General features: G+C 51.1%; 1 protein-coding gene across 1 annotated transcript; it reads right to left on the bottom strand.

Annotated features, from left to right (window-relative positions):
• Positions 1–14,397: 14,397 nt before the first annotated feature.
• IUM83_01271 (putative dynein light chain type 1) lies at positions 14,398–14,849 on the bottom strand (the record flags this gene model as incomplete). Its single annotated transcript, XM_067925113.1, has 2 exons — positions 14,398–14,634; positions 14,772–14,849. The coding sequence occupies 2 exons, from the start codon at positions 14,847–14,849 to the stop codon at positions 14,398–14,400; spliced, it is 315 nt and encodes a 104-aa protein (XP_067797486.1).
• Between the last annotated feature and the right edge of the window lie 51 nt (positions 14,850–14,900).

Raw genomic sequence — 14,900 nt, 5'->3', positions numbered from 1 at the left:
AGAAGTGTTTACACTTCTTGGGAGCCAGCTTTCCATGTCGACTGGGGATCATCCGCAGACGGACGGCCAAACCGAGCGCGTGAATCGCGTGCTCGTCGACATCTTGAAGAGCTACGCTCACTCGTTCCAATACTGGAGCGAGTGTTTGTCGATGGCGGAATTCGCCATCAACAACTCAGTGCATGCCTCGTGTCGTGTAGGAATTCACGATTTTACGAGTCCTCGTCCCTCAGCCTCGAAAAATGGGACGAGTCCTACCAACAACACACGCTTCCCTCGAAAGGTCGGCGAAGATTGTTGGGATTAAACCTGAAGACCAGGTCCGATCCCTTACACCGGGCTGGAAATATGCCTTGTGTTGAAGTATCGGTCAGGTTGGTAGAGCCCACACACAGGCACCGCCAGCCACGAGCAACGGCTGGGGTGCGTAAATATAAACGCTTTCGCGCTAAACCCACTGTGGTCCCTCAGAAAGGAAGGGTACCGGGCCGGTCAGGGCCTTTGACAGGGGTGCCGAGGTGAAACCTCGGCCAAAGAGTCAAATACACTGAAAAGCTATGCCACGCACCGAGGTCAACGTACAAACGTACAGGGAGGACTCTCTACCTCCCAACACTCGGCCACTATCCACTCTTGGCCTTGCCAGGGCGAACGCTCGGTCAATGTACCTTAAGCTCACCGGCAGACATACCCCGCGCCGGCCGAGCGTATCCAGACCGTACAGCTAAGCTAGCTAGACTTACCGTAGACGGACTTGACCCTGATGGCTTGGGGGGGATATTCTGCTCTGATTTAATAGTTAGAGGCGGTGAGGCCTCGACTATAACTAATTCCTAATGTATATACAAATATCTAGTGTTGACCGAGCTTTCGGTCTGATCCTACAACCGGACGAGCATTCGTCTTAAGTCCGGATTCCTAATAAAAGGCAAAAGGGTATCCACTATGACTACCTGGTGGGCTCGGCGGGAATTTATTAGGACCCGCCGAGTCTGCGCAGGGCGCAGACTCCTCCAACAACAAGGCCAACGACCACGGGTCTGCGCAGGGCGCGGGCACCGCAAAGAACCACGCAGAGGCCGGGCCTCTAGCGGAGAGCGAGCTGAATGACTTCAGCTCGGATGCAATCAATTTCCTTACCAAACGCCAAGCCGTAATCCGGTTTGTCCAGGATGCAATAGCAGCTTCTGTTGATCAACAGAAGTTGAACGCAGACAATGCGGGCAGAGGCAACACAAATGAATTTAAAGTTGGTTCATTAGTTTTGTTAGCTACACAAAACCTGCCTAGACATGCTGTTTCGGATTTCGGAGCAAGCAAGCTTGCTCCGCGGCTCATCGGGCCGTTCACTGTGTTGGCACGGCACGGCAACGCTTACACGCTAGCCATACCGTCTAGCATGCGGCTCCACCCGACCTTTTACGTCGGACGGCTGAAGCCATACCTGCAGCACGAGTCATCTAGCTCGGCTGACCCGAAGCCTCGGCAGGAGCCGAGGCGGAAGCGGAGGACTTGGCCTCGGCAACGAGCAGCCTCTCCTCCAGCGCGTCCGCGCGCTGGAGCAACCCCTTCATCTGGGTCCCCAACTCGACCTGGATATTCGAGGCGGTCTGCGAGACCGCCGCGACTTGGGCGTTCTGGTTCGCCAGCTCCTGTTTCAGGGCGGCGAACTCAGCGCCCTGCAGACGCTCCACGGCGGTCACCCGGTCGTGGAGAGGCGCATACTGATCAGCCCGGGGCTGATCATACCCGGGGCGTGTTCCCACCCCCGCCACCGCCGATCCGTGACGCCCGCGGCTCAACCCGCTGGATTGTTGAGCGGATTGTTGACCATAGTATCCCGAAAACGAACCCTCAAGGGACTCGTTTTCGTATTCGTTGGAGAGAATTTCCTCCCCATCAAGATACATGGGAGGTGCGGAACGTCTTGATGGAGGACGTTCCGGAAATGGTGAGGGAAGTAATGCGAGCGCTGGGATCATCGCTAGCGCCCGAACCCTCACGTGCTAAGAACTTAGCAGGGAGCTCTTTGAGACTCTCGGGCACACGGAACGACGTGTACCCGTTCAGGTCGCGGTCGTTCAAGCGGACCGCGCCTGGGAAGCACTTCGTGCACTAAAAGCCCTCGGGCACAGCGCACGGCACATTAGCCTCCTCAGCAGCAACGTGGTGTTGCTCCAACTTTCCACGCTTCGAGTACGTCTCGAAGCGATCACGCGCTTGCTTAATCCGATCACGGTAAGCACTCGATTTCTTGTTGAAGTTTTCAACAAAGGCGTTCCAACTTTGACAAAGTGCCCGCTACTCGGGCACTTCGCTGCGAGAAGAGGTCTTCTTGCTTTGAAACCATCGGAGCTCATGAAAGAGTCCGATGTAGTAATCGCGCCTTTGATGCGTTTCCGCATCGAAGTGCAGCTCGACAGCCACAGCGTCATCTTTGATGGCGCTGCATACGTACAGCGGCACCTCGTTCGGAGGTACCGAGTTCCCATACCGGTCCGCAATCTCGGACGCGGACGGCATCCATGGATCGCGCGCTGCGCCTGCAGCGCGCGGAGTACTGAGAGCCCCAGCGGAAGCGAGTGGGGTATCACTCTCAGTTCGCGAATGCTTCGAACTCGAAGCGTCCGATTCGTTCCCCCTTCACGCGAGCGAATGGTCTGAGCGTAGGGGTCGAGCGATTCGCTGGACACTCAGTCTTTGCGCTTTGAGGACGGGTCCTTCTCGTCCTCCATGTCTTCATCGTCGTCGTCGAGGTCGACGACGTCGCCATACTTCGCCTTCTGGTGTTCGAAGTAGTCGTCGATGGAGAGATGACTCCCCACCGACTTCGGGTTCTTCTTCTGGGGCGCGCTCATCGTTGAATGAGCGCGGATTTCTTCTCCAAACGCGGAGAATTGACGAATGGTCAATTCAGAAGATTGACGTGCGGAGACACCGCGCGTCTAACCTTAAGGGGGGGATGGTGTAACGGGGTTACACGTACAGAGATGGACCACCCGAGTGGAGAACGTGCCACCCGAATGGAAGGTGACCCGCCTGAATGGAAGAAGTTCAGGAAGAGAAGCCCAGAGCCAACCCGAATTGACTTAGATCATCCCGAATGGAGACAAGTCCATGTGACCGCCAAAGACTGAAGCTCCAGGAACGTACCCGGTTGCCGTCTTCGGCGACCGGGATGACGCCCAAGTACCAGTTCCGAGTGTGACTTAAGTTCACTATGGAGAGCGCACCCGATGTGTCGACGGTGCTGCAAATCCCGTAGTCAGGCCCCAAGTCCCTCCGACATCAAATGATGTGTGGTGACGCGCCTCCCAGAAATCGCAAACTCCGATCCCAGAATCCCAGGTAAAAAAAACAGGGATTCCAGAACCAGAGTGCGCGATCCCGGAATCACTCAACTCTCGGACTGCGTCGGGAAGGCGTGTGTGTTCCCTCGCTTGTAAACCTTTGGGTGGTTCTTGACGGGAGCTACGCTGTGGGGTCGTCCACGCCAGCTGCTACTTGATCCCAGCAACCTCCAAATCCACTTGAGAGAAGCTTGGCTCTGGCCCAGTAGATCCCAGTCTGCACGTGTCCACTCGAACCGGAAATGCCCCCGAGTTTTCCTTGAATATATAAACGTCACTCTCCACAAACACTTATTGCCCACTTCTTCTCAGACCCTGGAATCGGGTCTTAACAGCCTCCACTTTCCCAGCGACTCCAGCTTCGAGTCGCTCCAGTCACTCCACTTCCTCGGGGCGGTTCAGACTGAGAACCGCCAACCGGATCTACGCTCGTTCGTTGATCCGAAGGAACCGGAGCAAGTTGACTCGGAATGAGGCTGCCGATCCCAGAGTTCTGCGTCTGCACTCTGGGGGCAACCGCGCAACACGCCGACTTGGGCGATTTAAAACCTGGGCCCAGGAACTACTATCCTGGAATCCAACCCACATGGATCTCCTTGCAACACTCGCAAACCACTATCACGATGCGTCGCTCTGCCAGAAACCTCAGAGCCGATCACCTTCGACCCGAATATGAAGCGCAACCAGCAGTCCAACCGAAGCCGGTCAACCGATGAGTGGGGCGCACACCAACCAAACCAATAACGAAAAAAAAAAAATCCGAAAACATCTTAGTTGGCGAACTTGAATTTATTTGGAGTAAGTCTTTACACCGGCGCGCGCTTGATCCTTGTTCAACTGGAGCCCTTTGCGAATCCGCGGCACTCTCTCACGTTCTTGGGGGCAAATCGAACTCTGATTATATAATTAACACATGCAAATGGAGACCTACCGGCGCCAGGGCGCCGCTCCGCGTCAAATAGCAACAAAGTGAAGTGACTGACTGCACGTCTAATCAATGTGAGCGTCTCATCGTCCCAAGATTGGCTGAAAAGACGGGTGCGTCTAATCATCCCGCTCTTCAACCCATTTCGGGATTGACTGAAAGCCGGGGCATCTAATCGTGCCAAGCGTCTCATCACCCCCGGATTGGCCATAATCCGGGACCTGATTTGGGCGAGGCGTGACGTCAGCAAATTCGGGCATTCCGATAGGCCCGCCGATGTGAGGTCATCCAAGCTCGCCGGGCACGCCAAAGCTAATTTGTACCCAATGTCACACCTGGGTTGTACCCAAGTCGACCCTTCGCCCACGGCTACTTACGCCGATCATTCTCGGCCGGTCCCGACCGAATCCCGTCGCCCACTCAAAGTATCCAGCAAGATTGGGGTTGTCCACACTAGACAAACTGGGACCCGGGGTTGCACACCGAGATCCACCTTCGATACTTGAAAACCGAGACGTCCACCCAAGGTGCACCGCACGACCGTACATTGGTCTGACATCTGAGCTGCCACACTGGAATTGGTCACTTGGCACTGGGATCAACCACTTCAAGCTGGGATCCGCCAGCTATGCCCGGTCTCGCACCATACTTCGGGATCTGAGTGACCACGTGGGATACAAGTCACGACAGCTGGATCACCACGTGATACTAGGATCCGCCATACCAATCTGGCACATCATACACAGGCCCCCACCGAAAACTGGAATTCCAGATCCTTCACTCCACACTGGGATCAACCATACCGTTCTGGAATCGGCGAAGTCATACTCAACCTCGCATCTAGCGCCAGAATCCCAGAATCGTCGCTGGGGTCCGAGAATGCGTACTGAAGCTTGAATCGTGAGCTGGAAGCTAAGGAGTCATACTCAAACTGCCACCGTGTCACACTGGAATCTGAGGTTGATCACAGACATTCAACTCACTGCGTGCACTCTCACCACATCTCAGCTTCATGGCCCTGCTATCAATAACCCAATCACACGTCTTTGGCATCTCAGCAACCAACTCTAAAGCCATAGCCGATCACTGGGATCAGCGAAGCACTTACTGGGTTCGTCACGCCATACTGGGAGGTGAGGGTGTCAGCAGACACTAGACGCATGCTGCGCGCTCCTCGCCAGGGATTGTTCCTCGTCTGCGATTCCAGTAACACGAGTGTGCACGTCTTTCGTCACCTCTGTCAACACGGGGACCACCCACGAATTCTCGGATCGGGGATGTTGCACACAGACTCCACGCACTATGTACTCTTCCAGAATACCACCATACCACTGAACCACTCCCGCAACGCCATTGCCAAGCTAAACACGCCAAAGTCCAACCTGAGATCGAAGAGCGAAACTGGGATCACGGGCTAGCTAAAGTACGCGCGCCATCAACTTTGGAGCCAGTTCCGATTCGCACACACGTTTGTCACAGAACACTTGATTTTGGGTAGAAGGGATTCACGGATAGTCGAGTGATGGGTTGAGACAGAGGATTTTGGCCAACCTTACCACAGATGCGTGTGAGCTACGAGACCACGCCCAGATATACAAACACCAAGCGATCCTGAAAGGGTGTGAGGAGTTACGAGAAGACACGAGCAGAGGAGACCGGTGAGGAATTCGGAGACCATCAAGGAAAATGAAGAAAATAGTCCAAGAACAGAGATAGAAAAGAGAGATAAGATCAAACAGAGTTCGTTTCGCATTCAAGAGTACAAGTGGCTCCTGTGCATCCTAGTCTTAGACGCATATTCGTCAAGAAGCGACGACGCCGAGGCGCATATTCGTCAAGAAGCGACGACGCCGAGGCGCATATTCGTCAAGAAGCGACGACGCCGAGGTAAACTCAACCGCCCGCCCTGGACGGATAGCCTAACGGAAGGCCCAGGTGCGCGAGCGATAACCGACGGACGCCGAAGTTCACGCGCAGCAAAGTCGCCTGGGATTCTCACGGCACATCCAACCCAAGTGAGGTACCCCAAACATTATCGGCCCACTCGGGCTGGTACACCTGTTTCGTTTGACCAGTTCCCCGGGTGTACATTCGCATTTCATATTCCTGTATTAGGAGGTTGTAGCAATCGCCCCATAGGATCCGATTGTAGATTGCGTGTGGTAGGACGGTACCTGTATAGTTCTCTCGGCTTCTCGGGAGTGGTTAGCGTGGAGCTCCCCGAATTGACCTGTATTCGGGGTGCAACCCCATTACTGGCAGGCTGCATATTGTGTGTACGAACTCTGTATTGATTTATATTATCTATTTTTGGAGAAAGGTTTTGCTCGTGATCTAACGCCCCATACAGGACTCCCCAGACGTGTAGCGCCTAGAAACTATCCGCATTTGTGTATATTGATCCCGAGCTGATAGCAATCGGTGTTCGGTTAGCAAGCTCGGCCCATCGAAGATATACGACGACTGTAGGGATTGCACAAGTTCACCGCCAACCGCGATACACGATTTTCTATCGTGCAATTCGGGTTACCGTACGCTAGCCCCTCCCGAGACTAGGACTCACTGAGTGTCCAGGGCGTCGCTATACGCCTGGACAAGAAAGGCGTTCACCCGCCTCGCCTCATCAACCGATGAAAGAATTTATCGCGGTACAAGACGAGATTGGACCCCCCCCGTATTATCCTTGCTCCACTCAAGATGTAAGCAAACCCCAAACCATCTCAAGGCAGCTGACAAGAGCTGTCCCCGATTCAAAACGCATTAAAGGTTCACCGGTGTTCCAATGGCACCTAGAATTCCATCAAGACAGTACATGACATTGCTCGCGTAAACCAGGACTTCTGCAGTATTCCGCGTGTTTTATGGGCCCCAAGTTGGACACAGATGACTTTGTTTACGTTGGATCCGGAGAGGATTACGATTCCTTCATCATCGGAGTAACTTCCGTTGCAACAATCGATAGCTGCCTACGGTTCTTCCACTCTAGTAGTTTTTGTGCAGTTCCATGCGGATGCCACATTTAAATGTGTCTAATTTCGCAATGGCTACAAAACTGATGTGCTCTTTTCACGTAATATAAAATGTACGTATTGCACCCAGCGCCTGTCCTTTGACGATAGGAGAAATGAGATGAATTAAATTGTCGAAATGCATTTCATGCGAAGCCTGTTGGTGTTCGAACGCTGCCGAGTCAAAATAATTGCTGAAAGACGCAACAGGTCGAATTCGCGGACTACTTCGTGCAGCAGTGGCTAAAGGGACGCTACTGGCGATGCCAACTCAACCATAATCCGGAGGGCTACACGCTAACTAATAATCCCTGCGAGAATGTAAAAGAAGGATTCAAACATTTTTGTAACGGGGTTACACACACAAGCGACAACAGTCACATGTGCATGACAACGATCACAAGTGACAACTGTCACTTGTGCATGACATTTGTCACTTATGGTTGAACAGATAAATATCTGTTAAGGGTTTTAGATACTTCCTCACATTGGTGTAAGGCACACCAATGGATACATTGAAGTGGGCCACCACAATGAGTAGTCCACATCTACCCAAAGATCCTATTGGTAGAAAGCAGCATCTTTCTACCAATTAGAGACGTGCATATTGGCGTGGCTCTGACAGCCAGCCGCTATCAATCCCTTTCATAGATGATAAACAGTTTTAGCAGATTTAGGAGGAAGATCAATTTACAAACAACAGTTCTCATTTTACCTTAAACTAGCTACTTGGTGTTTTATTTGATTTATATTATAGTTGTGGACTCAAGTATACTTAATTCAAATTATTAATAAACTCCTACGCTTCCTCATACACGTAGCGCGACGTGTAAGCTAAAGTAGTGAGCCAAAGTAGGCCCACTACAATTGTATGCTGCGTCACAAGCATCGTTTGTGTCGTTTGCTCGAAAACATCGTAGGCTTCATCGAAACTACATGTCTGGTCAAGCCTGCTCCTGCGGAATACATTCCGTGGTCGAGGCAGCGGTAGCTATGGTCCAGATCTCGCAAGTTGTAATCACCAGGACAACAGATGAAAATCAAATTGGAGTCCTCGAAATTCTACGCACTGGCACTGATAAACAAGATGGAGTAGAAAATGGATTTCTCCTGTAGAGAGCCAGTGGGGTTCCCCTTATTGATACAGACTAGGAATGGAGGCCGAGCAACCGACTGGCTTTGTATCTAGCGTTGACATCCACGCGAGACTACCATACGTCAGATTCGTCGGATAGTTCCGAAGCCAGCGATACCCAGGACATACTACGACCTAGACCCAACCCATATGGAGAAGAAGAAGACATGATCAGCAATAGTACATGTGTATTTGAACAAGCCACATCATGGCCGCTACTGCGTTCGCATCGCATTGGAATGCCCTTCGATGGGTGGTTAGTCGACATTAGAAGCTAGCGGTGTGCTTGTGTCTTCTTTTCTAAAATGCTGATGTAATGGTATGTTGTGGCAGTCCTCCAAAAATTTAACGTTACCAGCAGCTTACGGGATCCACTGGTAAAATTGAAAAAAAAAAACAGGGTAGTAGCTATGATCAAGCCAAAACGTTCCAGCTCCAAGCGTAAGTAAACCAAGCCGAAGGAGGCGAAGGGAAGTAGTTCAACAAAAACTCGCTGCAAACTAGAAGGAAAGATGCCGTTGTGTCCTCAGCTGCCCGTAATGAGGATCCCCCAAGGCGCGGTTAAGGCCACCGTACGCAGCCCCAGCACTGACCGTCCAGTACATTCTATTAGAATAGGTAACACTAACAGTGGCCAGTGCGAAGATTCTATGGGACTAAATACACGTCTGCTTTGCTTTCAACCCTTTCGCGATGAGAGGGCGCATTTGTCACCCTTTAAGTTTTTTTTTTAAAACATGGCACGAATACCCTCACGAAAAGGGCAAATTTTTCGCCCTTTTACCAAACTTCAACTGCAAATCCACCATCTTTTAAACAAAACAGAAAAAGTTGCTTGGCGCAATCATCATGTAACCATCTTCAATACAATATCAAGATGTAGTTTCCCACACTATGTAATCTGCAAATCACAGTAGATGACATTTCTGTGAGACATGTGAAACGGCAGTACCGTGATTTCGTTATAGGGCGCATTTTGCGACGGTTTACGATCAAATACCTTGGATTTGTAATTAATAATTAATAGAGGTGTCTCGCAAAACGATTTCATCTAGAGAAATCGATCATGTACAAAAGTCTAATCTCTTCTTCAGAAATTGTTCGCCACGCACTTAAACATTCCCGAAGAATCTGCTCTTGCGATTCCCAATGCCGACGCCAGCAGGTTCTTCCGCGCCAATCTCAACACATAGGTGTTGAAGGCTCTTCGACTATCGTCGTTTGGTGTGTTGAATCCTCACCGCTGCAAAACTGGGATCGGGTTGCTCAAATGACGGGTCCGGTTCAAACTGGTCGGTTCCCATCAGAGCTCCAAAACCTTCGTCCAACCGGAGTGAAACGGCGGGAAATGCCCCCCCCCCATGGTCGTGGGGTTGTCCTGACTCTGGCTAAGACGACGGCGTTTTGAGCACCAGCCACGGTAGTTTCGATGATACCGGCCGTATTTCCACCATTGTAGGCTGCGTGAATGCGAATAACGTGCTCTTTGCCTAATACTATGTAGTATTTGTTGCGGGCAGACTCCATCTCGGCGAATCGTGTTTGCAGCTGAGGTGCATATAGTATAGGTCGAGGCGAAATCGCCGGCCTAGTCACCAGCTCGCGGTACCGAACGCGTGTTGGTTATGTGGGGCAAAACATTGAAGATTGTTTGTCGCGACAGAACCGGACACATGAAGTCGCTTCATCTTGGCCCCAGTTGTGCCTGACTTCTGTTTTCGTTGACCTGGATGCTCTACGTTCGTCCAAGATGCTGAGCGTTCCGTTGGGGAAACTGGAATCCGGTGTGGCAAACGTTCGGCGTTTGCGTTCCTTCTCGCCATTGTCGCACCAAGCCTGCCGAATACGTGCTCCACCCCGCCCACACAATAATGTTGAATCACGCGCACGCCGCTCCGATTCCGATAGACTATGACGGTCGCTAGCGTACCCTCGCGCGTAGTCGTTTCCCTCCGTCGCGTCAAAGATCCATACAGCGTTGCGAGCCAGCATAGTGAGCGGTGCTGGAGGATTTGAGCCGATTCGACGATTTTTTTTTTTAGAATAAAAGCGTATCCAGCCTTGACTATACTACAAGGTGATAATACTGTAGGAAACACGGGACTAAGTAATAAGTGAACGGAGACGAATTTAAAAATCCAAATTCCTCTGATTCTTACCGTAATTCATCTTGGCGCTACGATAACCAAATACAAAGCTAAGACGAAGGCGACAGCGGCAGAAAATACTTTTCACGCTACGAGAGGTATAGCGCTAAAAGAATATTCCCATAATCCATTCCTTGACGTCAACTCATCACCACTTAAGACATGCATAGCAACGCAGTGCGTGACACGTAGTGCCTGTAAGCGGCGCTCATGTAAACTCCATCAGCCAGTGCACATTCCTCGTTAGAGGAATGACCGATCTCGCTGAACGTTGTACTTCGCAAAAGCTTCAAATCATCCGGGAGGCGCCCACCATGAGTTACCGAGAAGTCCAACTGCGGTATCCACAGCATCAACAGCACATTTTCCTTTTGAGCGCAAATATTGTGCACTTGACCATTGATACGGCAAAACTCATTAAATGACTCGTACTTAGAGGCTTTCCACGTGTCCACGCCTGCACATGTCTTATCACAGCCATTCTCCGGTAATCGCTTTCCAGGGATCGATGTGTCCACCAACCGGTATCCATGAGGATCATCGCCCCATTGAACCCTATGCGAATACATGATTCCTACCGGCTTGCGATCCACAATTGCATAAACTAATCCAGTACTTTCACGTTGTCTGACAAGCATACGGGGTGTCTATTCGTTCTACACTTTAGAGGCGACGACAGAAGCTGATTCAACATACCTGTGGTGAGAATAAGCTATCTTGCAATTTCGTCCGTTCGCTCTGACGCTCTGACCATCTTGACGTTGTAATCTCACTACTCCCTCCTCTGTAGACTTCTTCGCCTAGTCATTGTTTGAGGCACGAAAGCTCACCAGCTCGTCCGCCGAGACAAAAGCGCACCCCGGTCCTACATACGTTGTTTTCTGCGTCCGACGCTTGACCAAGGGCGTCTTTTGTTGCCCTGCGACGTAGAGCAGTAGGTAGTGGCAAGTTGCCTCTCCAGGCGAGCATGTTGACGCTCTGTGCAGATCTTGGCGTATGTGTGCAAATGCGTAGTGCGTGCTAAAGCTGTAGAGAGAACGTGTTGTTTTGATGCGTGTTGACCTCGAGAAAGAAAATTCTGCTAGAGTCTCGATAGGTTAAATCTGTCTATCGTGTGATGCAAGTTGGTCAGGTACCATCATGCAACCTGCAATAGACACCTAGAGAAATAACGACCGACAGAATTACGTGGAGCGGCGTTTGCTGCGTTTCACCTACGTTTTTCTCTAATGCGCACGTAGCATATGGTGTAGGTATGTTCTGTGTGCGTATATCATGAACCAACAAACAGTATGCTGAGCCCCTGAACCTGTATGATGGAAATGTTTTGTCTACGCATTCGACGTGCACTCATGATGAAGCTGAAATGCTATAGTTTCATGCTGCGCTGCTGTTGCGTTTTAGACTGGACTTCGAGTATCAATTATGGTACTATTTTTTTTGGTGATGCAGCGAAGGGTGGATTTGGTGACAATATTGACCGGGACCCACACATTGCTTGACATGCTCGCGGTGTGTGTGTGAAACATCATAGGATCTGCGGGGTCATTTAGTGAGCCACGGTGGCTTCGGTCAACAAATATTGATAACGTTATCACACCAAAACCGTCCACGTTACAAATCCTGGCATTCGTTAAACAGCCCCCCCCCCCCTCGAACGTTTGACGTGCAGTTTCGAGAAGGGATCGTTGCGACTGCACCATCAGCCACACCGTCTCTCAAGATGTCGGTGTGGTATTGTCTCGGCAAAGATGCGATTAATGCCAACGGAATATCGCTCTGAACGATGTCGAAAGGAGCGACATACATGGGCTTGCACCTCGACGAAGCCAATTTGAGAATTTCGTTCGCAATTGGAGGGGTAACCATCCCTGAGACTATCGTGCCCGTGCAGGAAATTTTGCAACGATCGTCTCATCGAAAGAGTGGGTATGAACTCAGATTATCAACCACAGCTGTGTGTTCATGTGTCAATAACTGTTGGGGGCAATTTAGTCGCACGGGTGGATGTTGGAAGTGAATCGGACCCCTACTTAGCGAGGCTGACCTGGTTCAAGTTCCTGACTGACTATGTGGATGTACAGGAAGACCATGAAATGACGGCCCTACTTCACATCGACAGCACGTTCAATTTTGACCACAACCGGTACATAATGTACGTGATCGGGTACTCGGATAGATGTGGTCGCCTTTTTTGTTAGCGTACTTTTGTACATCTCAGGGGCTAGCTTCCGACATTTCCTGGTGTCTCCGCCAGTTGAAACTGGCCATTCATGGAGCACTTGGTGTAGAGTTCAACGCCGTCTTCATTGTGACGGACGCGGACAAGTCACATTATAATGCTTGCCGGAGCGAACTCCCGAACAGCAATTATTTCGATGTGCTGATACCCTCTGACAGATCTCATCTACAGCAAGGCGCCCTCTCTTGGCGTTGGGGACGTGAAAACAGGAGAGCTTTTTGTGCAGGAATTCGTTCTTCATATTGCTACGAAAGTGAGGTCCAGATATTGAAGCGCCAACGCCTTGTGGCTGGGCAAAACTTCCCGAAGGTTCGGCAGAGCATTCTCTCGGAAGTTATATTTCATCATGGCCAACCAATTCTCGGTTGGTAAGTGGCAAGCGTTTCACACGCCTGCGAGTTGTGCTATCGCTAGCAATTCTCTTGAGAAAAACCACCGAGTAGTCGCCCAAACCCCAAAGCGACAGCCCGAGAACTTCTCGGGTCTGTGGATACCGCCGATCTACGTCTACTCCAGAACCCTCCTGAGGTATCAGCCCGGCCCCTCATGCTGTAAAAATCACCGCTCAGTACAAGTATTTTTCGGTCAACACACTTCCGTCGGCCGGCAACCTCAATCTACAACTATACGCGGTGCAGTAAACTTCGCTACCTGTAATCCCGAATAACGTGAGTGATGCTCTAAAGAGTATTAGCTCCACGAATGCCCGACGGATTCTACGCAAAGACATACTAATAACCGGCGGAATCGTTGAGGTCGACAGTTTGTCGTGTAGATGTCAGTTTCGAGCCAAGTAGGGGACTTTGCACTCATGTCGTTGCAACGGCGGACCATGCCGGATTTCCCTACAAGGAATCGACGCTCCGTTGCGTAGGCTAGTCGCCAGCGTACAACGAAGTCGGGCCCGATCTCGTCGACACCCTGGGAATACAGCGACACCTGTCAATTTTGTCGAAGCAGAGAAAAGTCTGAATATGAGCAATCAACACTGTCGACGACGCAGTTGAAGGACGGCTACCCACCTCCGTGGCTGAGTAAAAGGAACCTACCGCTTCCGGCACTGAGCACCCAGAGCCTATTGCCGAGGGACAACCCCACAATAGTGCAGATGCACTCAACACCGCCGAGAAAACTGAAAATGACGCGGGTGAACAGATATCGGCCTCGCCAACGTTGTACATGCAACATTCGTCAGGGGAAAATACACTTGCACCAACCCATACTGTTGTAGATACCGCGGTGCTGTGTGTACCAACTGAAACTTTCGACAGAGATGCTGGGATTATGTTTGCCGCTTAGATGCTGTCGCCGCCGAAAGCCAACAGGACGCACCATTGGATCTGAAGAACGACAACACAAACAATTACGCTAGGGGCACCTCTTCACACTCCGCCATTGTGTTTTGCTTGATCAAGTGGAGTGCGTCGACTCCACCACCTACATTCATGCATGTCAAAACTGTAACAAATAGGACTAAAAACGGGATAACAAAATGATAGGAAAGAGAGTAGAGCGTAGATATTCAACACACTACCTACCTCCACCGAATATCTGTTCTTCACACGCTAACTCGTAACATATCTGTTTAGTTCATTTAGTAGAGGGAGCTACTTGTAAGTAGAACTGAGCACTCGGCAGCGCGGAAGGCCAGCTACCTTCTCCAGGCGAGCAAGCAAAACCGGAGGTCATGCCGAAGTACACGTAGATCTTGATCGCGTGCGTCACGTAGACATCGAAGGACGAGCCCATGACGCATTTCCAGGCGCGGCCGTACTCCTCCCCCATACTGCGGCGCACGAACTCAGTGATGGTCGAAAAGGTTATCACCTACAGCGACACAGTAGTAGCAGCAGTGGTAGTAGTAAAATTGGTAAATAACCGAATGCAGCGCATGTGTGCCTACCGAGTCGACCTGAACGTTCCGTGAGTTGAAGCTGCAAGGCGTCTCGCGCTGAGCCCAGCACCTTGTCCAGCATAGCGTCCGTGATGTCCTCGACGAGCACGACGCTCTTATAGAACTTGTCTTTGCGCATGCTTGCCATCGCGCTGGTGTTGCGTGAAGGGCCCTGTGGTCCTGACCCATGTGAAGAGCT

This window comes from Phytophthora cinnamomi (genome assembly GCF_018691715.1).
Source record: "Phytophthora cinnamomi strain GKB4 chromosome Unknown Contig14, whole genome shotgun sequence".
NCBI classification, from domain to species: Eukaryota; Oomycota; class Peronosporomycetes; order Peronosporales; family Peronosporaceae; genus Phytophthora; species Phytophthora cinnamomi.
The sequence above is the reverse complement of the archived record's forward strand: the minus strand, read 5'-3'. Positions and strand labels throughout refer to the sequence as shown.